The 26081-nt window shown below is 24.6% G+C and overlaps 2 protein-coding genes across 2 annotated transcripts; one reads left to right on the top strand and one right to left on the bottom strand.

Moving 5' to 3' along the window:
• Nucleotides 1-11995: 11995 nt before the first annotated feature.
• On the bottom strand, nt 11996-18630 carry LOC126896607 (transmembrane protein 231). Its single transcript, XM_050669548.1, has 5 exons — nt 18485-18630; nt 18251-18408; nt 14674-14802; nt 14395-14611; nt 11996-12379 (listed from the first exon to the last, which is right to left on the bottom strand). The coding sequence occupies exons 1-5, from the start codon at nt 18621-18623 to the stop codon at nt 12126-12128; spliced, it is 897 nt and encodes a 298-aa protein (XP_050525505.1). The 5' UTR covers nt 18624-18630; the 3' UTR covers nt 11996-12125.
• Nucleotides 18631-22430: 3800 nt separating this feature from the next.
• Nucleotides 22431-25249, top strand: LOC126896615 (mediator of RNA polymerase II transcription subunit 19). The gene is made up of 4 exons (XM_050669556.1): nt 22431-22739; nt 24353-24509; nt 24710-24809; nt 24864-25249. The coding sequence occupies exons 1-4, from the start codon at nt 22571-22573 to the stop codon at nt 25137-25139; spliced, it is 702 nt and encodes a 233-aa protein (XP_050525513.1). The 5' UTR covers nt 22431-22570; the 3' UTR covers nt 25140-25249.
• The last annotated feature ends 832 nt before the right edge of the window (nt 25250-26081 follow it).

Genomic DNA, 26081 nt, shown 5'->3' with positions numbered 1-26081 from the left:
AATGAAAAAGGGTTTATTAAAAAATATTATTTCTCATAAAAAAATTGTGTGGATCCATAAACTTTTCAATAAGTTATAGCATTATAAAGTTAAATATAATATAAATAATAAAATCGAGAATTTTCACACGAAAATAGCATTCGGTTGGGTTTTTTTTTTTTTTGCCGTGAAGACAAGTCCAGAAGTCAAATTTTTTTTTTCACATTAAAGTATATTACATTAGCTTTAATTTAAGATATATATAAAAGTGTCATACCTTCCGGAACATTTTTAAAAGTTAAGTTGATAAAGTTACTTTTTTGTGAAAAAGTTGTCATTTTAAATTCCCCCTGNAAGTTAATTTTTTGTGAAAAAGTTGTCATTTTAAATTCCCCCTGTGGGCAGAAAAAAGGTAAAATTTACAAAAAAAATATACCAAATGATAGATAAAGACATCAAGCATCTATAAAAAAAAAAATTATATTCATATGTTCATTTTTGAAAAAGTTACGGCACATTTTAGTAAAAAANCGGCAGTTATTAGTAAAAAAAATTGAAAAAATTTCGAAAATTAGCGATTTTTAAATTTGTAATTTTTTTGGAGGTTTCCCCCATTTACCAATTATATTATTATTAAAGATAAGAATATTTGAGTTATTTTCGACAACTGACATAATTTGTGTCGTATAAATGCAGCAGACAATTTGTGAACACGTTAAATATATTTTACCTGTTTATTATTATATATTAAATGATACGTTTTAATCACAAATGTACAATACTTTTAGCGTCTTTTAAAGTATTACGAACTAATATTTATCTTATTGGTAATTATTCCCACGAAATAACTGGTAGTAAGTTACCATCAAATTTACAACTATTTAATCTGAACACTGATTTTTTGAAAATTGATCCATCATTTTGGAGTGCGAACAACAGTTACATAAATGCTTTAAATACTATAAGTAAATTACGAGTCATTAATGATACAGCTTAGCGTGGCATTAAATTAATCTAAGACTACATTAATATATTAACTACAAATGAAGAACAGAAACGATACGTTTTACAAATAGTAAGTGATTATCGGAAAAAATTTCCTAATTGTAAAAAAAGTACATTATCAAAAAATATATTATAATAATATAATTTAATTATTGTTAAAATATTTTTTTTAAAGTTATTATTATTTAAAAAAAAAAAAATTAAAAATTGTTAATAACAATTAAATTAAACTGTTAGGTTTGTAATTAATCATTAATTAACTGTCCATAAAATAATAAATCTAATATAATTATCGTACTTGGCATAAAAAATTAAACTTCTAGAATCTTTTTTTAAACGAATATGCGTTTTCCAAAAAATAAAATGAAAATAAATAATTAAAAATCAACAAAATCAGTTATAACGTATTTTAAGACTTTTACATGTTTTTTACTGTATGTAGTGTTTTTGTGGGCTATTTATTGAGAAAACAACATTGAAGTTATTATTTTTGAATTTCTTGTAAAATTTCCTTTACTTGAGTTTTACTTTTATTATTCTAAGTTAAGAGAAAAAAAAGTTATGAGACATAGATCAGTTATTTCTATTAAATTTGACTCTTCGACTCAACTTAATAGGCCCGGGGGCAAGGGTTAACCTTAACGGATCGGTCCCAAATTTTGCACAGCTCATTTTTTTGACCATTAAAAAAAATTAAGGAGTAGCGTAAAAAAAAAAAAGACATTCGATTTTTGAGGGCCACCCTAATGAACATATCAAAAAAAATGTATAAATTAAAGTTTGATTAATTTTTAATAGTATTTTTTATACAAATGCGCAAAGTTATCATGTGTGTTTTAAATGACAAAAATTTCAAAATTTACATAGGTCTTATGGGAAGTTTTAAATATTTTTACTTGTTTAACATATTTTTTAACAACCCTCCAAAAGCATAGTTATTACCGATGTATAGTTCTGAAACGCGTTTATGTTTTTTTTTTTAATAACTTGTTTTTAGCCAATCGTAATTGATTGATTTAAGCATCCCTCCCAAATACTTATTGCATGTGTTTTAAAATAAAACACAATATAATATTATAATAATTTATTCGTTTGAATAAACGTAGTTAACGTTTTACTTGGACTCTTTACATAATTGAATATCATATGATTCTGAATTTAAATAGAATTTCGCGGCAGCTAATAAGTTAAATTACTTTTAGCAAAATAATTTTTGCATACTTAGTATTGTATCGTGTAGACGTGAGTTTATACACTGGTTATCAATACATAGAAAAAACGAACGGTTAGCAACGGACATTCGATTTTTGAGGGCCACCCTAATGTTCATATTTAATTATTTTTAACTACAAAATTGATTGAAATTTTTCATTTATAAACATAATTTATACGTATTGTGATAAAAAATAAGAAAACGTTACTACTATTTCTAAATTTAAATATGATATATGAAAACTAAATTTAAATTATAATATAAAATTTTAATGATAAAACATTCTTGTAAGAAAAAAACAAAAAATAGTAGTATCAACAAATAAAAAATATGTTTTTAACGTGTTTCAGAACTATAAAAATTTTTTTAAAAGAAGTAACGAAAAATGTTCGTTGGTACAAAAGTTATTACATTATAAGAACTTAGTGGGACACTTTGTATACATATAAATTTACATACTGATGCCGGTCAAATAATTTTGCCATGGGAGCGAATGAAATTCCTATGATAAGAATCATCATGGGAACTTTGCCTCCATACCCCAGAACTTTTTTATTTATACCACTAAGATCTTCTTATGGACTATTAGTTATGCATTAGTCTTCTTATTAATCCTATTAAAAGTGTAATTTATTTTATAATAGATAAATAGAATAAATTTAACTACGTATTAATAATAACTCAAACTTAAAATGTTATCTCCCAAATTTGTAGAGTTAATAATTTCTTCATGTTAGTTAAACTCAATAATTTTTAAATTGAATTATCATATAAATAAAATTTCCAAAATATAAATTAGCATATATAATGAAATTAAAAAAAAAGTAGTGTTGGGTTAATTACTTTTTATGGATAATTAAATTAAATTACAAATTAATCTATAGATTAGAATTAAACTACTTAAAAATTACTAAATATAACAAGTAATGAATTTATAGTTCTTTTATCATATAATAGTATTTTAATTACAATGGAAGTAACTTTTTTTGATTTATATATTGAATATAAATTTTATTAAATAAATCACTTATACCACTAATAATTCCAATAAAACTTAATTCAAGGGTATAAAAGAAATTTTCAATGGCAAATTACCACGAAAACTTTTTGTGATAATTTCTTACGCATTTTGAACTGATGATGAACAAATAAAAGGTCATCAAAAATTTTTTTATAATATGAAAATTTTTGATTATGTAGTATAGCAATTACAATAAAGGGGGGCATGTTATAGTGCTATCTTTTAATACGTCATTGAATTCATTAAAGTAATTTAATTAAATTTCAAAATATAAATGTAAGAGTGAAATTAATGTAAAATATATTATAATAATAAACATAATTTAATTGAATAGTATTGTTTGAAATTATTATTATCTTTATCCATATTTACAAAGAAATTTCTGAGAAAATAACCACTCCCAAGAAAGGAGAATTTAAAAATATCTTGATACTGATACAATGAAAAAGAGGTAAGAACACTGTTTTTAATGTTTGACCCTCCTATAAAATTCTAAATTATCAACTAAGGACAGTGAAAACTTTTATAAAAAAATATCTAATAATAAAAATATTCAAAATACCCTTAAATAATTAATTGAAATTAAAATAAAATTACACTAAAATAATTATAAGATGTTTCATTTGTATATTTTGTAATCTAAGTTGAGTTACAACGCAACACTGCAAAAAGGGGAGGATTTATCCTACTAATTCCTTTGCATTTCACCGTCATTAACATTATTAAGTATATATATTAATTTATTAATACGCAAGTATTAAAAACTTGGTGCACAATTTACCTCGCGTAATAATTCCCAGAAAATTGTCTTTATCTTTGGATACTGTGCAATGATTAATATTATATACCGTTTGAAGGTATGCATCATGAGCAGTATGTTCTAATTAAGTTGCGTCTCTTTCAAACAAAAAATGCCTTTTAACTTTTAAAAATAAAGATGCTTTAATATCAATGTGTAACGGGAATGAATTGTTATTTTATTAATTCATCCATTCACGGAACGTTTTTTGTCGCTTCTTTTGGCATCAAAGAAGCACAAACGTTGATGTACTGGTTAACCGTTTTCATTGGCTTTACATAGATGATTGTGACAAAAATTTACGAGTATCTAGTGGGAGTATGAGCTATTCAAATTCACGATGATTTGTTTATCCAAGATGATGAAAAAATTTACGTGCGACGTGAAGTGTCATAATAACAACAGTCACGTCTCCCCTGAGGTCCTAATCGATTCTCTAATAATCTGCTGTCCATCTCCTATGTACATAATAAATGGCTTATATTTACCTATGACAGAAGCTTATAATAAAACATCATCCATTCATAGGAAATAAATTGGCAAATAAATGCGTGAACTAGTGCGCAGTCAGGAATAATAAAAGCACGCGACAGGTCTTTTTTTCCGCCATATTCCCGTTTCATTCTATTACATTGATGTTAAGCGGCTAGCAGCGACGCACGATTTCCGTGTGGAGGCTATTTTTTTCATCCACAGCCGTTATGTGATATTTTTTAAACACAGTGGAAAATATGTTTGTATACTGTGTAATAGTACAAAAAAATTTACATAATATTATAAGGATTAAAACGTGTTCAGTTTTTACTTACTTTTCATATATTTTGCATAAAGTTTCCTTCAATGCTTCGGATTTTTTAATTTTTTTCATATGCCATTTATATGATACATGGCAGATTAGAGATAATAAAAATCTTTATCCTTAGTTCTTTACTTTCGTAAAAAGAGATATTTTTTAAATTTTGAGTTTTTTACAACACAAAATTTAATAATTTAACTTAAATTTAAAACTAGTGAGTCGTTAAAATTTTTATTTACCATAGAGAATGTCTTACAAAAATATAACTGAATAAAATTTCTTTGTTAAATCATTTCATAAATTCTCATTTTTTTTATTTTTGAAAAAGTTCCAAATTATTTTGGTTATGATCTTATAATTGAATAATTCATGCACTAAGGGACAAAAAAAGTTAAAATATAAATATCACCTAATTTGTTAATTAAAGTATCCTTTGGTTTTCCTTAACATTATATTTGGTAAATCAATGTTAATTTAGGTTTTTAATGTCATACTTACAGCAAGTGTAATATCACTAATTCGACTATTACTTCAGCCAAATGTTAATTTATATTTAACAATGAACGACAAATTAATACGACAATTATTACAATCAAAATAAGTTATGTCAAACTCATTTATAAATAACAAGCACATAAATATATGTTGATTCTAAACGTTAGCTATACGCTCTGATGATAATTTTAATGTTCTCTTTACTTTGTAACCGATCTAGTATTTTGAATTTACTTAATACAATAAATGAATGCCCTGTATACTAGTTAATGCCTTATAGGTTTATATAAATTATACTAATTTTAGGGGATATAATTAAAAATAACCACATAATATGAGAAAACTCTTTTTGATTCTAAAAAGCTGCATAGTGAAACCCCATTTGACTTAAATTGCTTCTTTACAAATTTTGATGACCTTTTTTTAGGTAATAGGACACAGTTTTAAACATTTTGAGATTATTATAACTATTGTCATAAGTCATTGTCATTATTATGAACTATGTCAAAAGTAGTGCGCAATATTTTTTAGTAATTTTTGTGACTTTTGAGTTAAATATTATTAATAATTTTTGGTTTAAAATTAATATTTTTAATATTAAATAAAATTTAATTTATATCGTATAATTTTTATCGTTAGTAAAATCGATATCTCACATATTATTTCTTAATTACACCCTTAAAATCGAAAATAGGGGTGTAACTAAGAGTGAGTATTTATTATTTTAACATACATTGTAAAATAATTTATTAAGATTTAAAATATTTCTTCATACTGATGAACTTAATATTTTTTTGCGTGTATTGTACACGCACACATATTAAGACAAGTCTAGATTCAAGTGCAATAAAAAATCAAAAATACCTAACGGTTTTATTTCTCTTGCTGGACGACGGACAGCGGTTTTTTTAATTGCACACGCTGATGCTGCACGGTTAAAACCAATTCATCTATAACGAACATAAAATCGTGATATTTTCTACTACACCCAATTTCCTAAAATAATTATTTTATTATATATTTAAAACATATTTTTCCAACATTCTGTATACATCACTATTATTTAATAAATCTCTTATTTACTATTATCAATGTCATTTTTAGAGCTCGGAATTATATACATTTATACATTTTGTATAAGTCATTTTAAAGGGTCCCAATTTGTGCCAGTTTGACGTAGGATAATTAGTAACGTAGAAATATTTTTTATTTTAGGGAGGGGATAAACCCCGTAATCACCTCAAGTATATAACCTTTGGAATCAAATATTACTAGGTTTTCAATTCAATTAATAAAAAATTTTCTGGCTGATTATTTGGAATATGTAATTTAAAAAAAAAATTTTAAATTCAAATAATTCGGGCTTTAGTCAATCTATTTTAGATTAAATTTATTTAAATAAATATAAATATCATCAAATTTTACAACTTACCTTGGATTTATTTCATAATTATTTAGCATTCTGTTATTCGTTATTTAATTTTTAGGTACGATATTTTCGAGTTAAGAAATAATTAATTTGAATATACTTTTGAATTATTTTCATAAACGTTAACACTTGAATAAGTTTTTATGGCCTTCTTTACTCTTTTAATAATTTCAATTAAATAAAAATTAACCTTAAAATCAGATGATCGAATTATAAAGAGGAACCATCCTACGGGGCTCACCGGGATATACCCGGTATCCTGTTGTGCAAGTACGCTCCTGGCTATTAGTATAAACAGCTCCTATACTTTTACTATCATTATCATGAAGAATAACTAATTAATATACAACGGTTCAAAGTACTAAATAATATGACATGCTGATGAAATTTAGATATAATAAAGAGCCAATTTTTGTATATTATCTTCCTTTCTATACTTTGTCACACTATTTTATATGTGAACAAATCATCGGTTTTTTGACGCAATAATAATATAACTCAATACATCATTAGGAACATTCGAATGTACACAATTTTTCCTCCATTTATATACTACAAAAATTATTTTTGTTTTACTTCCATTTCTTGCATATACATTTCAACCTATTTTAGTTAATAATCAACATGGCTTCCGTTCATCAAAATCAACTATAACAAATCTTCTTATTTTTTACACTACTTTAATATCCGATATAAGCTCTGGAGGCCGCGTAGACGCTGTGTATACTGATTTCAAAAAAGCTTTGGATAAAGTTGATCATTCAATTTTGTTAAAAAAGCTAAGACTTTTGGGCGTAAGTAATCTAATGCTTGCGTGGTTTTTTTCCTTTCTCAAAAATAGAAATCAACAAATCAAAATAGATAATTTTACTTCGAATATAATTAATGTTACTTCAGGTGTACCACAAGGTGGCCATTTGTCTCCTTTACTTTTTATCGTTTTTATTAATAATTTATGTCGAATTATAATTTTTATAGTATTAAAGATATAGGAGTTATATTATCCAGTAATTTATCTTTTTCTAACCATATAGATTATATTTACAATAAAGCCTCACGAACACTTGGCTTTTTGAGAAGAAATTGTAATGAATTCAATAATATTTTTTGTATCAAAACCTTGTACATTTCTTTGGTAAGATCAATTTTAGAATATGCATCTATTATTTGGTGTCCATATAAAATAGGTGAAATTAATAGAATAGAATCTATACAAAGACGTTTTTTACACTTCATTTCTTTTAAGTCTAGGGATTATAATGTGTCGATCGATGAAATAGGAATCTCTCTTGGTTTAACTTCCCTTGCTTACAGGAGAAAATGCAATGATGTTTTTTGGATTTATAATCTCCTTAATAATAATGTAGATTGTCCAGAAATTTTAAGTCTAATTCCTTTTAATGTTCCTAATTTTCATCTCCGATCTAATAATTTATTTTATGTGAACTCATATCGTCAGAATTATAGTTATTATTCACCGGTCAATAGAATGCAACATTTTTGCAATTTAATTAAAAATTTTGATTTCTTTAATGACCATTTAACCAAGTTAAAATCTATTTGTAGCGATGTATTTTAATTATTAATTTTGTATGTTAATAATTTAAATTTCTATGTATGCTGTACTTATTTAATTATTTGGATATTTTGTATTTATATTCTGTACTCATTGCCGTTTGTGGCGTATTCAATATTTATTTGTTTTTTTTTTCTGTTTGATTATATTGTGACTTGTATATTACAAAAATAAATAAATATTGAAATAAAAATAAAAAAAATATCTAAGAATTTTTTTTTGGCGAAGAATACTGTCTTCATTACAGTACTACTACAGATGTTTTGCGTACGAAAAACAAAAAACAATACATATTATTATATTGTGAAGACTACAAAAGACCATTGATTTTTAAACTATATTAGATCGTTTCCGTGATTCTAATAACCCGTTGATAATTTTTGGAAATCATAAGAAACATTTTTTTATTCGGTATCGGGTTGAGACTCCGAAGCCCTGGACAAGTTTAAGGAAGCTATATTATTGACTTAAAAAACATTTTTTGCTCAAAAAAATAATTATATTTATGTATATTAATTTTCTCTAATAAAAAAAAAACAAACTTAATTTTAACAAATAAAAATATTTTATGTTAACTAAGAATTTTTTTCTGACCTAATATAAGATATTTAAGCCATATGTCGCAACCGCCAAATCTCTCCACCTGTCTCAATCATGGATATTATTACGATGGATATATCCATCGTAATGTATTTTTTTAAATATTACAAGTCTTTCAGGGATTTGCAGATAATCTTCTGGTGCATTTAAGCCATGGAAGTTGGGATATACATGTATATATATATATATATATATATATATATATATATATATATTATATACAATATAACAAATATTGCTAAATGGTTATCGATACTGTTTTTTACATCCATAATTATAAGGCGTGTTACGAACCTTTATAGAAGTATGTGTAATACAGATTCAAACAGACAAAAAATAGATAGAAATTCATTTTATTAGCACTTGAATAAGTATCTGAACCGGATAATACTCGCATGTTGTAGACGTGTGCGTATTAATGTACATGTGTTACATGCACTTGTTTTGTACATTGTGTTTGAATAAATGAAGTAGCAAAGATATTATATTATGGCCTACGACCCCTTTTCTCCGTGATGTGCTTCGTCACGTTAAATCGTGCTACCTAACGTCCGAAGAAAACAGTCTTAAAACTATTAAATATTTTCCAATGTGTGTTGTCAAGTTAGACAAAAGTTCAACACATTGTCAAACATTTAAATATTACCATTAAGATGCTAAAAAGTTAATAAAAAAAATTTAACAATTTATTTAACAGAAAATGTTCAACTACTATTAATCCAAATTGAGTTTTTCAACATATCGAGTTACACTTTTTTATAGCTTAATTAAGCTATAAATAATATAAATATCTATATATAGCTATAAATATCCCTGTCAATAAGTTATCAGAAAATGAAAAAATATTGTTCAACAATAGTACTTGTATTTTTAATCATTATTAAATATTTTGAAATAAAAACTTGAAAACTGTCAGTTACAAATAAAATACTCAATAAAAAATTGAAATATTATAAACAAAAAATTTATTATCGTTTTTTTATAGTAGTGCAATTTAAAATAAACAGGTTTTCTTCGCATATTTACTTAGAGTACAACTAACTTACAACTTATTTAAAAAATCATAAAATCGTAATCATCTCAAATATTTTGAGATTATTTTTTAGTTATACTAGAACAAAGTCTAATATTAAACTAATATTCAGCATAATTATACTCCATGTAAAAGATTGATAGTATTTCGATATTTTAAATAAGTGTTCAATTTTTTTTAATTCGCCTTTTTCCTATATATATATATATAATCTGTAGACATTGGAATGTGCGAACTATGTACCCATATGATACTCCACACTTTAAGAGAACTCATAAAATAAGTTTATAGTTAAAAAAAATACAAATACTGTTTTTACTAAAGGCACGACTGAAACTATTATTTTATACGTGGACATTATTTATTAAATAAAACATTTTTTTATATTGAATGATCTATAATCTGTTAACATACAATAAATATACCTACGATTTAATTTTAGGTAACTTAAATAAATTTCCATAATTTTATCGAGTTTTCAGAACAATAATGCTATAATTAGGCATTTAATCAATTTTTCAAGTTTGTTATTATAGATAAGAACAATTATTATTCTTTAACTTATTGCTTTTTCATTTTGTGACAAAACACGTTAAAATTAGTTATGAACCAAATCAGTAAATTTGGATAACCGAATATTTTTTCGATACTCAGAGAAATCGAATATTTTTTATGTTGATATTATTCAGTATTCGGAACCGAATATTCAGTATTATTCAGTTCAAAATATTTAACAATAATTATTACATTTATTTATTAAATAATAATAATTTTAAAATAACGGCTAGATTTGGAGAAGTATCCTAAATAGATGTGAATTCTAATAAGAAAAAGATAACTATATATAAGCAATAAGCTTTCCAAAAAAAAAAATGATCTCTAATTAAATTTTAATTACTTTATCGAATTACTCGGTCAAATAAAGATTGACCCAATGGCTCTGCGTTGAATAGCCGAATGTAAATTAGTCTCGAAGTATTAGCCGAACACTGAATAGTTTCCAAATAGTTGATTGATCACTAGTTAAAATACCACCAAAAAAAAAATTTTCAATGTCCTAAAAATATTTTGTTTTTGCTAGTGTTTTAACTGAATGTAAAATAAGATAATAAACACATGAATAATAAATTAAACTTTAATTTTCTTCAAATATTCTTAAATTAATTATTTTTAATATTATAATTTAACTTTTAATTTTTAAAAAAAAGTAATTTGGTAACTAATGAATCCTAATCTGATTTGAATATACAATTATTCTTTTAAAATCATTTAAATTATTAGGTCTGAACAGAGCCTATCCAATCCGGACTGTAAATTCACCTATGATGTTTTTAATCGAATAACATGACGTTTACTTATAATAAATCTCTCTAAATATTAACGGTAATCTTTCATTCAACTGTAATTCTGTATACTTAATTGTCGATCCAATTGTTACTTTTGTTCACATAAGATCTTGTCAATAGCATACAGGTACCTAATACAATTCAATAATACACAACTCATTTTACTTAAAGTAATGTGAATACTTTCATAACTTTTTTTTAGCATCACAAGTAGTTACCAACAAACATTTGACCGTTATTCGAATCAGTTGTACCACTTAACATTAATTTTATAGTATCTTTTGTAGGATCACATATATAGTGAAGGATTAACTACACTTGAAATTATTTCTTACACATACATATAATACAAATAGACAAACTTCAATAATAAGGAACATAAACATAATTTTGAAATAATATAAAACCATTTTATTAAGAAAAGCATAAAACACTTAAATGCCACAATTTTTGCAAAAAATTAAAAAATATTGCTTCTATTTTAAAATGTATAAAAATATGTCTAAAAATATTAAAAACTTAGGCTGATGAAAATTAATTTTAGTTAATTAATTTTAAACTATAAATCGACTACGCGTAAATGCGTAAAACGAAAATACCAAATACGCTAATCATATAATTAACCTTAAAAACATTGCATTTCGATTTAGACTAAATTATCCAAAAAATATTTATGTTAATGTTTAATAAAAATGTAACCTTATTGAATTCACAGCCCTGCCAAATAAAGTAGGTATAATAAAAAATAACTCTTTATATAAATGAATATTAAATACAATATTAATTTTCCATCCATTTGAGCTTTTAGATTTAATTATATATTTTTTAATGGTTTATGTTAGTTTAGCAATCCTAGTATTAACAATATGATTAGTAAATAGAAATCGTTTGACCTTTTTAAAAATAAATAATGTAAGAATGAGTATTGAAAAATATTGCATCCATGCCCATTTTATAATTTGCCAAAATTTTGGTTTATAGACGATTTCAACTTCATCATAATTTATTTTAACATTTATAATAAAAGGTTGTTGATAACTGCGTCCCTTTGTCCATTTAAACAGAACATTGTCTAGTTTAGTGTAAACTGAAACAAAAGAAAAGCAAAAATTTACCAATATTTCCGTAGTGTATAGAGAGCAAAGGGCAGCAAGTTTTAATAGCATATTAAAATTTCTTGAGAGAAATTGACTTATTATTTATTTATATTACTATTTAAGATATTAGCATTTGAAGATTTAAAAAAGGTGATGAGTGGGATAGTATATAGCGCTGCTCAAAATTAATCACAGCTCTCAGTCTACAATTCCTGCAAATCCTGTTCGCCTATAAGTAAATATTATAAAAACTCAAGAAGTAATAATACAATACTGTTTATCGACCTATTAACATTAATTAGACCATTCTTTATTTAATAGTAAAAAATAATAATAGGTTGCTATTAAACGTGAGATACACCTAAAATCTAAACTTAGGAATATTTTTTTTTAACAATCAACTTTATATTTGCAATGATTTATATAAATAAATTTAATTTATACATTTTCTTGAAAAATTATTATCTAACGAAAAAAGGGTGGTGGCATGCTTAATAAATCATAACTCAATTATTCTTAAAATAATTTTAGTGACATATTTATTTGTTGTAAAATATTTTTTATGCTCATTCCTTATAACTTATAATGATGTCAATTTTATTTTATTTTCAATGACAACATTTATATTTAACTAACTTATAAATTAGAAAAATAATGTAAAAAACCCAGCACAGGGGGGTCACGGCACAGTTATGACGTGGCAACTTTGGATCAAGTATAATGATATCTGACAGTGATTAAAATCACTATCAAAAAAACGCTTCGATGCAAATCTTTAGATAGTTTTTAATTTAAAAAAATTGGTGGATTATTCCAAAAACTACATGATTTGCTATTTCCTTATTAATATCCTGATAAGGATAAAGTATGTCGAATGAAAAAGGGATTATTAAAAAATACTACTTTTCATGAAAAAATTGAATTGATCCCTACATTTTTTTAAAAAGTTATAGCATTTTAAAGTAAAAAATATAAAATATAAAATCGAGAATTTTCACACAAATTTAGCATTCGGTAGCCATTTTCACCGTAAAGACAAAATAAAGTACGAAATTTTTTTTTTCCATAATAAAGTATATTACATTATCTTTAATTTAAGGTATATATAAAAGTGTCAGACTTTCCGGAACACTTTCAAGAGTTAAATTGAAAAAGTTAAATTTTTGTGAAAAAGTTAAATTTTTGTGAAAAAGTTGTCATTTTAAATCCCTCCTGTGGGCAGATTTATAAAAAAAATACGTCAAATGATAGGTAAAGACATCATGCATCTTTAAAAAAAATTATATTAATTTGGTCATATTTTGAAAAGTTATGACAGTTTTAACAAAAAAAAATGTCGAAACTCGGCGATTTTTAAATTTGTAATTTTTTTGGAGATTTCCACCATTTACGGGAAACGAGGGAATTTTTTTCAATTTTTGAGGGTAATGTCGTCGACTAGATACAATTTGAGATCTTTTGACGTATTATTGAAAAAAATCGGTTCGATGAGAGCTGAGTAAAAGTGGTAAAAGACACAAAAAACAAACTCATTACAGTAAAACCAATACCTTCTCAGCATTTCAGAAGTTATTACCATTTTAAATATAGATTGGAAGTGAGGCGCGAGTAAGACAATATGTATATATCTAATGATAATTAGATCAACATTTCCCGGATGTACTTTTCCTCTCGCCAAGACATAAAAATGCTAATAATCCAACCAGTCATTATTTTAATTGCATTACTTTCTATTTTATGATCTAGTTTAATATGTATATTTTTCATTTAAAATAATTAATTTGACGCCCTAATAAAGTATAAAGGATGACTTAAAAAAGTAATTAATGACTGATAAATTGAGAAATATATGAAACTAAAAAATACCAAAAATAAATTTCTTAACATAATTATTATTTAAAAAAAAAAATCGAGTAACTTGCATTAAAAGAATCACTCTGTGTATATTTTAAAAATAGTCAAATTTTAATTACTCCTTTGCAATTCTTAACAAAACAATGCTTACTAGAACGTTTTAAATAATCCTTATAAATGTTAAATAACCAGTCAGAAGTTTCGAATTGTAAAATAGAATTTTTCATTCGAATTGGATTTTTTAATGAACAGTCCAATGGAGTTTTTTGAACTAATTTTAAATCACCAATCAAATCTAGTTTTCCACCAGGTATAGCTGAACTATGCGTAATAACAGCCATAGATTCCATTTCAAGTAAACACAATTCCTTAAAAAATAATCAATCTTTAACAACATTATGCTTATTTTCGTTTTTGATTTTATCATTACATGTATTTTAAAATTAAAGAATAATAGTAACGTCACTGAATTAATATCGAAAGTTTCATTAGTCATCAAGTTCAATTGAAAATTAAGATTATCTTTTATACCATCCATGTTTCTATCTTCTTCTGCTACCTATAATAAAAAAAAAATTACTATTATATTTTTTAGCATTTTTTTTTATTGCTTTATCAGCTTATTAAAGGCCATACAGGCCTTCCCCAATGGAGGAGGTTTTTTAACCATTTATACTGCGGGACGGGTGGATAGTCCGGCACTGGAGAGAGGGATGGTGACTCCAATTACCGAACTGTTTTATCGTACGGCAAATAAAGCCGCCCGTGATCGAGTTTCAAACCCGTGGTAGTGCGGGTCAAACACTGCTGCGTTACTGACTTAGCCACACCATCCCTCTTTTTTTAACATACGAGTAAAATTATGATCTTCATCTTAATTAAAAACCCACCGCAGTGTGATCGAGGAACAGTTAAGATGTGGCATAGTTGGGTCAAGTAAATCATATCTGACAGTATAAAATTAATATAAGCATCATAAAATTAAAAATATAAAAATGAATTATTTACAAAAATCGTGTTTTTTTTTTATTAATTTTGTATTCACCATAAAAACAAACTAAAGTCTGAAATTTTTCTTTTTTACATTAAACTATATTACATAAACTTTAATTTGATATATATATATAAGTGTCAGTTATTCCGGAACAAATTAAAAAATTAAGTTTAAAAAGTTCTTTTTTTTAAATGCATTTTAAAGTTTTGAACCTCCCCTGTATAAAGGGTACTGGTTCGATTTATAAAAAAACTATGTCGAATGAAAGAAGTACATAACTATTAATTCTCATAAAAAAATTATATTGATCCATACATTTTTCAAAAGTTATAGCATTTTAAAATAAAAAATGTAAAATATAAAATCGAGAATTTTCACACAAATATAGCATTTGGTAGCCATTTTAATCGTGAAGACAAAATAAAGTCCGAATTTTTTTTTTTTATGATAAAGTGTATTACATTAGCTTTATTTTAATATATATATATATAAGTGTCAGACTTTCCGGAACACTTTCAAAAGTTAATTTTTTGTAAAAGAGTTGTCATTTTAAATCTCAAATTTATAAAAAAAAATATACAAAATGGTAGTAGGTATATACCTACTAATTTATGAGGTATATACCTCATGAATCTATAAAAAAAAAATTTTATTGATTCATATATTTTTCAAAAAGTTATGGTAGTTAAAGTAAAAAAAATTGAAAAAAATGTCGAAAATTGGCGATTTTTAAAATTATAATATTTTTATATAATAATTGGAGATTTCCCCCCTTTACGGGGAACGAAAGAAACATTTTAAATTTTTGAGGATAATGTCTTTGACTAGATACAATTTGTGATCTTTTGACGTATCGATGAATGAAATCGGTTCGGTGAGAACTGAGAAAAATTGGTTGCAGACAAAAAAAAGCACAGTGGGGTGACGGCACGGTGGGGTCATGGCATAGTTGGGTCCAGCGTAGATGATATCTGACAGTGATTAAAATCACTATCATAAAAAACGCATCGATGCAAATCTGTAGATAGTGTTTAATTTAAAAAAATTAATGGAATATTCAAAAAGCTACAGGATCTTTTATTCATTATTTATATTCTTATTATAAGTGTTATGATAATAAAGTATATTACATTAGCTTTAATTTAAGGTATATATAAAAGTGTCAGTATTTCCGGAACATTTTAAAAGTCAAGTTGAAATAGTTAATTTTTTGTGAAAAAGTTGTCACTTGGAATCCCCCCTGTGGGCAGGTAAAGAGTCAAATTTATAAAAAAAATATATCAAATGATAGGTAAAGACTTTTTGCATCTATTAAAAAAAAATTATATTGATTTGTTCTATTTTTATAAAATTATGACAGTTTTATGTGAAAAAAAATTTCGAATCTTAGCGATTTTTAAATTTGTAATTTTTTTGGAGATTTCCCCATTTATGAGAAACGAGGGAAAATTTTTCAATGTTTGAAGGTAATGTCTTCGACTAGATATGATTTGTGATTTTTTGACGTAACGTTGAAAGAAATCGGTTCGGTGAGAGCTGAGAAAAAGTGGTAACAGATACAAAAAAAAAAAATAAATAAATAAACACATCATAGTAAAATTAATACCTTCTCAGCTTCGCATCAAAGCTAAAATTAGGAAAAGAACTGAATATATAAGTTTACTGAACTTTTTTTTTAAACATGTCATCTATTTTTATTTAAACGATTTATATCTATATTATAACAAAAAATAGTTATTTTAATGAAATTTTGTGTTTTTCTCATAAATATACTGTTAGTAATAGTTATACAGTATAAGTTCTTAACCACATATCAATCTAAAGAATGCGATTTTTTAAATCCTCATAAAATTTTCTATTTTATGATATAAATTCCCCAAAGTTGCAAGTTGGACTAAAAAAAAGTTAAATAATTCAATATTTTTAAATTATAGTGTTTAATTATAAGAAATTGATTAATAATTCCAAAAGCAAAATTAACTCCAATTTCCTTATTAACATTATGATTACAATTTTTATAATTTGTAGTTATAATATATGAATAAATATTTATTATAGCAATTACATATAGTATAAAATTAATATTAAATAATTTAATTTTGTAATTTATATGGAGAAGTGATTAAAAATCATAACGGAGTTGTATATTTAGTAACTTTTTTGGTAAACGCGTGTAAAAAAATAATTTCATATTAAATTTTTTTGAGGGAGAATTAGAATTGTGGACCCAATCTTTTTTTCGTGATTTTTAAAAACTAACAAAATTAAAAAAAAATTATTTTTATACATTTTTTTTAAAATTGGATATAATTTTAGATATGATAAAAACCAAAATAAATATTTTCCAGTAAAACAGTAGGGGTAATTCCCTCCTCCTAATTCCAATAATTGTACAATGCACTTCCAGAATGAATAGATAATTTAAGGTAGTTCAAACTTTCAAAGTCATTTTTCTGAACTTAAGATGTAGGCAATGGCAATAAAATCTAAATAAGTTTAACTTTATATTTAATGTAGATTATATTTATATAACATTTACAAGAATAGGTGACTGTATGTATAGTACTATTCTTTGTTTAGTATTTCAATTTAAAAAAAAAGTGAATCGTATAAAAGAGATTTTTATAAAGTGCTTACAATAGAAGACATATATTGACGTATAACTATTGGATAAATAAAATATAAATCAAAAATGTTCAACACAATAGCATGTTTTCTTAAGTACGATTCCAATTTCCACATAACAGATAAGTTGTCAGGTCAATTTTTTTTTTTTACTTTTAAATCGTAACATAATTTAACGTATGTTTAAGCTCGGAGTATTTCCATTTTCAAAAGATAAAGTGCAATGTTCTAATTTTTACTCATATGTTTCAATTTTTGAACCCCACTATTTAAACTTAAAATTTAACCTTAAAAAATATATTTTCCTTAACCAATAACATAAAAATAATCAAATATTTATACAAAACTATATTTATTGCTTAAGATTTAAAAATAAATAATACAGCACCTTTATCATAGGACAGAATCCCGTAGTTATAACTTTTTCAGGATATATACCGCAAATTAATGGCACTAATGGATCGGAAGTTTCAGAAATCAATAAATACTCAAATTTAAATTCTACCTCTGGTTGTTCTAAATATTTATCGTATTTTAGCCACAAACCTATTAACATAAAAATAGAAGAAAATTGCTTTTTATTATTTAATTGACATAACACAAACAAATTATTGAATAATACCATGACTTTTGTAACAGAATAAAAACGGTAAAAAGAAAGTTAGTAAAACTATAACTAAATATAAAAGAAATGCTTTAGAACAGAGGGAGGCTTTATATTTTACACTTAAGGATTGCTTGTAAACTTCAAACACCGACATTTTTCAACTTTCACACTAACCTAAAATATCGAAATAAAACAGTACGAAATATTAAGGGTTTGTTTTTATTAAAGTATCCATAGTTACAATGCAATGGAATAAACTGCTAGATGCGTTATACGTTACATTATTTCAATTATTACTAAGACTCGTTTTATGCAAACTGTAAAAATAATAATTAGACGATTATTTATACTAATGCATTTAGTAGCGGCTTCGCGTAGAGTCATGCCCCATCAACAATCCACAGTAATAATTATAAAATTATTTTACTGTTTCAGCCGAGTAACTATGAATGAGTGCTAGTGAAAATTGTTCTTTCATACATCTATATTTTATTAATAAAAAAAATTATTTATGTAAAAGGTCATTTTACTTAAAATTTTTAAGACGAAAAATAATTGATTTGCTTTTCTCTCCAAACAAATTAGAGTAAGTCTTATTTTATTTTTCAATTATTTGATAATAATGCTTAAACATGAAATTAAATATATTCATGACATGATTACAATTCTAAAGCTCTACTAAATGCCAACGACAAAGAGTATCAAATGAGACATTTGAGGATCTGGAATTTTTTATATATTAAGACGTTTTAGCTTCGATGCGAAGCTGAGAAAGTATTAATTTTACCATGATGTGTTTTTTTTGTGTCTGTTGCCACTTTTTCTCAGCTCTCACTGGATTGATTTTGATGAAAAATATGTCAAAAGATTATAAATCGTATCTAGTTGAAGACATTACTCTTAAAAATTAAAAAAAAATCCCTCGTTCCCCGTAAATGGAGGATTTTTTAAAAAAAATTACAATTTTTAAAGTCAGTAAATTTTGTCATTTTTTTTTCACATTTTTTCATGAAACTACCATAACTTCTTCAATAATTAACAAAACAACTTATTTATTTTTATATTGAAGTCTTAGATTTTTCTCTTTCATTTGATATAATTTTTTTGAAAATCTAACGCTTAACCTGCTAACAAAGGGTATTTAAAATAGTAACTTTTTTATGAAAATTAACTTTTTCAAATTAAATTTTGTAATTGTTCCAGAAATACTGGATCCTTTTAACAGATAAAAAATTAAAGCTTATGTCATGTACTATAAAATGAAAAAAAAAAATTGTCCCGACGATTTATCTTCTATGTGAAATAGCTGCCGTAGTTTAAAACATGCTATTTTTGTGTTAAAATTATTGATTTTCGATATTATATTATCAAGTTTAAATTGCTATAACTTTTAGAAAAATGTATGTATCAACACAAATTTTTTTTTCTAAATATATTATAAATACTTCTTTTATTTAACATACTTTTAATTTAAATTGGATAATTTTCCTTTATACAGGGGGTATTCAAAACTTGAAATATACGTATAAAAAGTAGAACTTTTTCAACTTAACTTTTGAAAATGTTTCGAAAATACTGCGTTCTATAAACATACATCTAATTAAAGCTGACTAAATACTATAAGTTCAAAAAAAAAAATTTATCCCGACACCTTTTCTTCTATAAGAAAATGACCGTAAAATTTAACGAAAAGCGTCAGTTGCCGAATCAGTAACATATATGTCTTTCACGGTAAGATCCGCCTGCGACATTAGTATTTTGCATTTTTTTTAGTTAGAAAGAAATTTCAAATCATTTGATTATTATCTCATTTAAAGTTATATAACTTCAATAAATTCCAAGGATCCCATCACTGTAGTCTCCCCTCATGAGAAGAAATTTCTTATTCAATTTAATATTATTAATTTTACTATGATGTGTATTTTTTTTTTTGTGTGTCTGTTACCACTTTTTCTCAGCTCTCACCGAACCGATTTTTTTCAACGATACGTCAAAAAATCACAAATCGTATCTAGTCAAAGACATAACACTCTAAAATTAAAAAAAATTCTCTCATTCTCCGTAAATGGTGGAAATCTCCAAAAAAATTACAAATTTAAAAATCGCCAAGTTTCGACATTTTTTTTTTCTTAAAACTATCATAACTTTTTCAAAATATGACCAAATTAATATAATTTTTTTAAAGATGCATGATGTCTTTACCTATCATTTGACGTATTTTTTTTATAAATCTGACCCTTAACCTGCCCACAGGAGGGATTCAAAATAACAACTTTTTCACAAAAAATTAATTTTTTCAATTTAACTATTGAAAGTGTTCCGGAAATACTGACACTTTTATATATATCTTAAATTAAAGTTAATGTAATACTTTATCTTAATCGGGATATAAATAAGGCAATATCAGACCACGTAGCTTTTGGAATAATCCACCAAATTTTTAAAATTAAACACTATCTAAAGATTTGCATCGAAGTGTTTTCTATGATAATGATTTTAATCACTGTCAGATATCATTATACTTGACCAACTATGCCACGTCACCACTGTACTGCGACCACCTTATGCTGGATTTTTTTTTTTGTGGCTCCAATTTGTTTTTTCCAACCCTCACTTAACCTATTTTTTCATCGATATATCAAATGATTACAATGCGTATTTAGTTAAAGATATTACCCTCAAAAATTGAAAACAAATCTCTTAATTAAATAAAAAGTAGCTTAACCAGCTATATCCATACAAACAATTAAAATCATTAATTTCTAATATTTTTAAAGTGTTTATTGTCAAATTAGATTTGATATGATAAAAATATTCAACTACAAAAATAAATAATTTTACTTTATTTGTTAATTTTTAAGTCTATTTGTGTATGCTACTATAATTATACTATAATTTTACAATATTCCAAATTTTTTTGAAATATGTAATATAAATCATAAATCTAAAAAAAAATAATTTTTAGTTTCACCTCAATTTAATAATAGATTTTTACAATTATAATCAAAGTTTGTAATACAATTCAGTAGATCTTTTTACAATTTTTTTTATTGGTTTTATTAATTAAAGTAAATCATTAAAATTAATTCAGATCTGCATATTTCAATGGTAGATTCTTTTTAAACACCAAAAGTTAATTAGAAATGATTTTTATTATAATTTATTATGATAAAAATGCAAAAAAAATCGAGCTCTTCTGTACCGTAAATAGTAGTAATAAAATTTACTCTATATTAATTTTAACAATACCATTTTTTTACTATTTAATGATGTCAATTTCATACTCGCAAGTTGAGCTATAAGTTATGGCAATCAATTAATTTTTTTTTTTTATATAAACTTTTACAAAAAAAAAGTAGGTTAAAATGATTACTTTTTACATATTAAAAATCAAAATCATTAATAATTTGAAAACAATTAATCATAAAAATTATATATTATATTTTTGAATCTGAGAATTTCTAATCTGGATATGCTTTTATAATTATCCACCAATTTCTTAGAATTAAACACTATCAACAGATTTGCATCGAAGTGTTTCTTATGACAGTGATTAAAATATCACTGTCAGATTAAATCTATACTAGGCCCAACTTTTTCCCGTCTCCACTGTGCTGGGTTTTTTTCTCATTGATTTCTCTGATATCTGTTTTAAAAAATAAATTTATAACTATTAAATAATTTTGTCCTATACCCCTCATAAGTAGGGATTAAACTTACCTTCGCTTGCAATTTAGCATAATTTCATTGATCTAATTCAAGTTAATAGTTGATATATATAGTCATTAAAAATAATTTATTACAATCACAGAACGCTATCTAGTTTTCACTTTTTGATATACAGAAGTGTGGTAATTACGGTTAAACATTTAAGAACAGCTGCTGGAATGTGTTTAACTACACGGCATAACTTGTAGTTTATCAAAATATTTGTAAACATAATAATAATAATGGCCTAAAATAAGTGTGATAACATTTAAATACTTATATCCAATGTAGTAATTCTAATTAAATGTTTTTAAATAAATTAGAGAGATATTATCTACGTTGTTCATTATATATTGTGAGTTTTTTTTTTAGTTATTATTGTATTAATTCTACATGTCTGGCTTTCCGTCATCGTATTCGCCAAAATCATCACCTCGAGGAGCTAGGTCTCCTGTTGTGTCTAGACAGGATTCCACTGGCACACTTAAAACAACTATCTCCTTGGGTAAAAATCCATCAATTGTTCACAGTGGGCCATTTTATCTTATGAAAGAGCCACCATGTAAGTAATTTATTTTATATAGAGATTATTGAATATTTCTTCAATTATCTTATTGATAGTAACTTCATATCCTATAATTTTTTTTTGGTCTATGCAAAACATGATTTATCATTTTTTGGAAAAATTGTTATTATATGATTATTTATCTAGACAATGCACTACATTTTTATCTTATTTTAAATATATTGATGAGCTTTTTAGGAAATTTAATTTTCTATCATTCAACTATGCTATAATTTTAAATGTCCTATTAATAGAACGTGCACAATTTTTAAATTGTTGCTGTCTGAAACTATATAATTGATTTATATTAATAGAAAACTTATGATAACAATGCATTAAAAATTGGTATTCATACTACATTAAAATAATTTAATATTTCTTTTGAATCTTACCATAATATATAACTAGTAATTTCATTTTATTTAAATAAGAACATTATTTCAAAATTAAATTTTATATGTTTTTTACATTATAAATTTAAAAAATGACTAGTAATTGAATAGCCATTGATTAATATAATAAAATTAAAATTGTATACAAACAATATGGTTTGTAATTATGCACTTTAAGGAACTAGGAAATTTATCATACCAAAATTTCACTCCTCTATTTCAGTAATAATATTTAATAATACCCAAATTGATAATTTGTTATTTCAAAATTTGTTTCAGTTATAATATGTTATCATTATACTAGCATAAATTGAACCATAAAAATCTAGTTCATGTACACAATTTTCTACAGACATTATTTATCTTAAGCAAAACCACATTTTGGCATAATTGTAATTTCAATGTAATAAAATTTTTGTAATATCCTTTTTCTTTTATTTTTAAATATTATTAAAATATTTTTGATTATCCCATTTAAAATAGAACTGTAGTTCAATATTTTAAATAATCCTTTTTTTTATATAATCAAAAAATACAGCATAATAATTTAACTATAATAAAAGCATTTACTATTAATTAACCACAAAATAACAACTTTAAAAATAGTTGGACTATAAAATGTTAAAGATATATATATAAATTATCTATGATTTAAGACATTCTAATGATAAAAGTATGGTTACAAAGCACTTTCAATACATTATTGTTTTAATTTAGACTATTTTTGTGCAAAAAAAATTTATTCAATTATAATTGCAATAATAATTAAATATAAAAAAGAGAAAATTTAATTATTTTTGAAAAATATTAGAATCTAGAGTGACATTAACAAAAAGGAGCATTCTGTGTAATATATTATGTCTTTATGGTTACCAAAAATTAATAAACACAAAAAACTTTAAATTGCATTAACAATAAAGTTATAATTAAATCAATTTAAATATACTTTTTTATTAATTGAGTGATTATAATTGATTTTAGATTATTAAAATATTATTATATTTTGTATAGCTGAAAACAAAAAAAATTATTTTACCCTATACTGTGAATTGTATTTTATCATTATGTTTACAGCCTAATTTTTTTTTTTTTTTCTAAGACAATACAATTTTTTTTATATAAAGTATTCTATGCATAATATTTGTTTATTCTTGATATTATTATGTTGGGTATTAGGTTATGCATTAATGTTATTACAACTTTATTTTAACTATTTAGGTGAAAGTGAATTAACTGGCTCTGTCAATTTGATGGCCTATTATGGATTAGAACATACATATAGCAAATTCAGTGGCAAAAGATTAAAAGAAAGCTTATCATCTTTTTTACCAAATTTACCGGGAATTATTGATACACCTGGACACAATGATCAAAGGTAATTAATTGATGTAAAATTAAATTTAACTAATTTATTTAAAATGTAACGTATTGATTTCAAAACAAACTGTAATGCAAACAACTATTATTATTATAATAATATAAAAATTATAATAGATTTAGCCAAAACTAGAAGCTACCATTTTATTATTATTATTATTATATCCTAGATCTTGAAAGTATTACTTTTATTTTTAGTTCTTTACGATCTGTTATTGAAAAACCCCCAATTGGAGGAAAAGAGATTTTGCCATTAACTACTCACCAACTAGCTGGGTTTCGATTACATCCAGGACCAGTAAGTTATTTTTATTTTTTAATCATATAATAACTGAACTATATTTTATTTTAGCTTCCAGAACAGTATCGCTATGCTAATCAACCCCCAACTAAAAAACATAAAAATAAACATAAGAAAAGTAAGTACAAAAGTGGAGAAGCACTTTCCCAAGACATGGCAGCTAATGAATTAGGCTTGGGTGATATACACGAAAAGAAACATAAGAAACAAAAACGCCATGATGACGATAAAGAACGAAAAAAACGAAAAAAAGAAAAGAAAAAGAAAAAACAAAAACACAGTCCTGAACATCCAGGAAATATTACACCTGGTCAACATTCTAACTAATATAAAAATATGTATTATAAAAAATTTCCTTTAATTATATTTTGTAACTTTTAATTTGTTTAAAATGTTGATATCATGTACATAAAAGTATATAAAAATTTTGAACAAAGCATGCATGTGTAAAATCTCTACTAATATATTGGTATAGGAAAGTTTTTGTTAATAAATCAACAATAAATAATTCTACATTATGTTATGTTTCGAGAGAAATTCATAGTAAGCATCAAAAATTATTTTTAACTGTATAATAATTATGATTTTTTTTTTGACATATTTAATTACTTAAGTTATATTTTGATACATGTATGAAATGTAGAATTCTCATTTTTACCAACACAATTACAGAAACAATTAGAGTTCTGGTTCTTGAGACAATTGTTAAATATATTACATTTGATAGATAAATTTATCGCTTGGTAGCATTGTGGTGTATTTCTGAAAAATGGTATAAATTTAACAAATTAAAATAATTTGATACTACGTCTACTAGAATACCAGATTATCATTATACCATGATTATATTTAATTAGAGAACTAAGGCCAGGTTTTTTAATAGTTTATAACATTTAATGTGACGAGCCGAACAAGTTGTTAGCATGGCAACTCTCCTCACTAGACTTGGCAATCCCCCTAATCTCTAGCAGTGCTCAGCTCATTTACCTATAGCATATACTAAAATAGTTATGGTAAATGTAAGTAAAAATAAAAAATCTTATTTTTAGTTCTATTTTTTGCTTAGCGATTTTTTATCTTTTTAAGTCATATATGTTCTGTATTTTTTACCAAAATATTATCATGTTTCATATAATTTGAATGTAATAACATAATTTATATGTATTTTGATTTATTATTATAATAACTCTGAGAAAAACTTTTTTAGCTTCGATGCGAAGCTGAGAAGGTATTGGTTTTACTAAGATGTGTTTTTTTTTTTTTTTTTTT

Source organism: Daktulosphaira vitifoliae, unplaced genomic scaffold (assembly GCF_025091365.1).
Source record: "Daktulosphaira vitifoliae isolate Bord-2020 unplaced genomic scaffold, ASM2509136v1 Scaffold_1, whole genome shotgun sequence".
NCBI lineage: Eukaryota > Metazoa > Arthropoda > Insecta > Hemiptera > Phylloxeridae > Daktulosphaira > Daktulosphaira vitifoliae.
The sequence above is the reverse complement of the archived record's forward strand: the minus strand, read 5'-3'. Positions and strand labels throughout refer to the sequence as shown.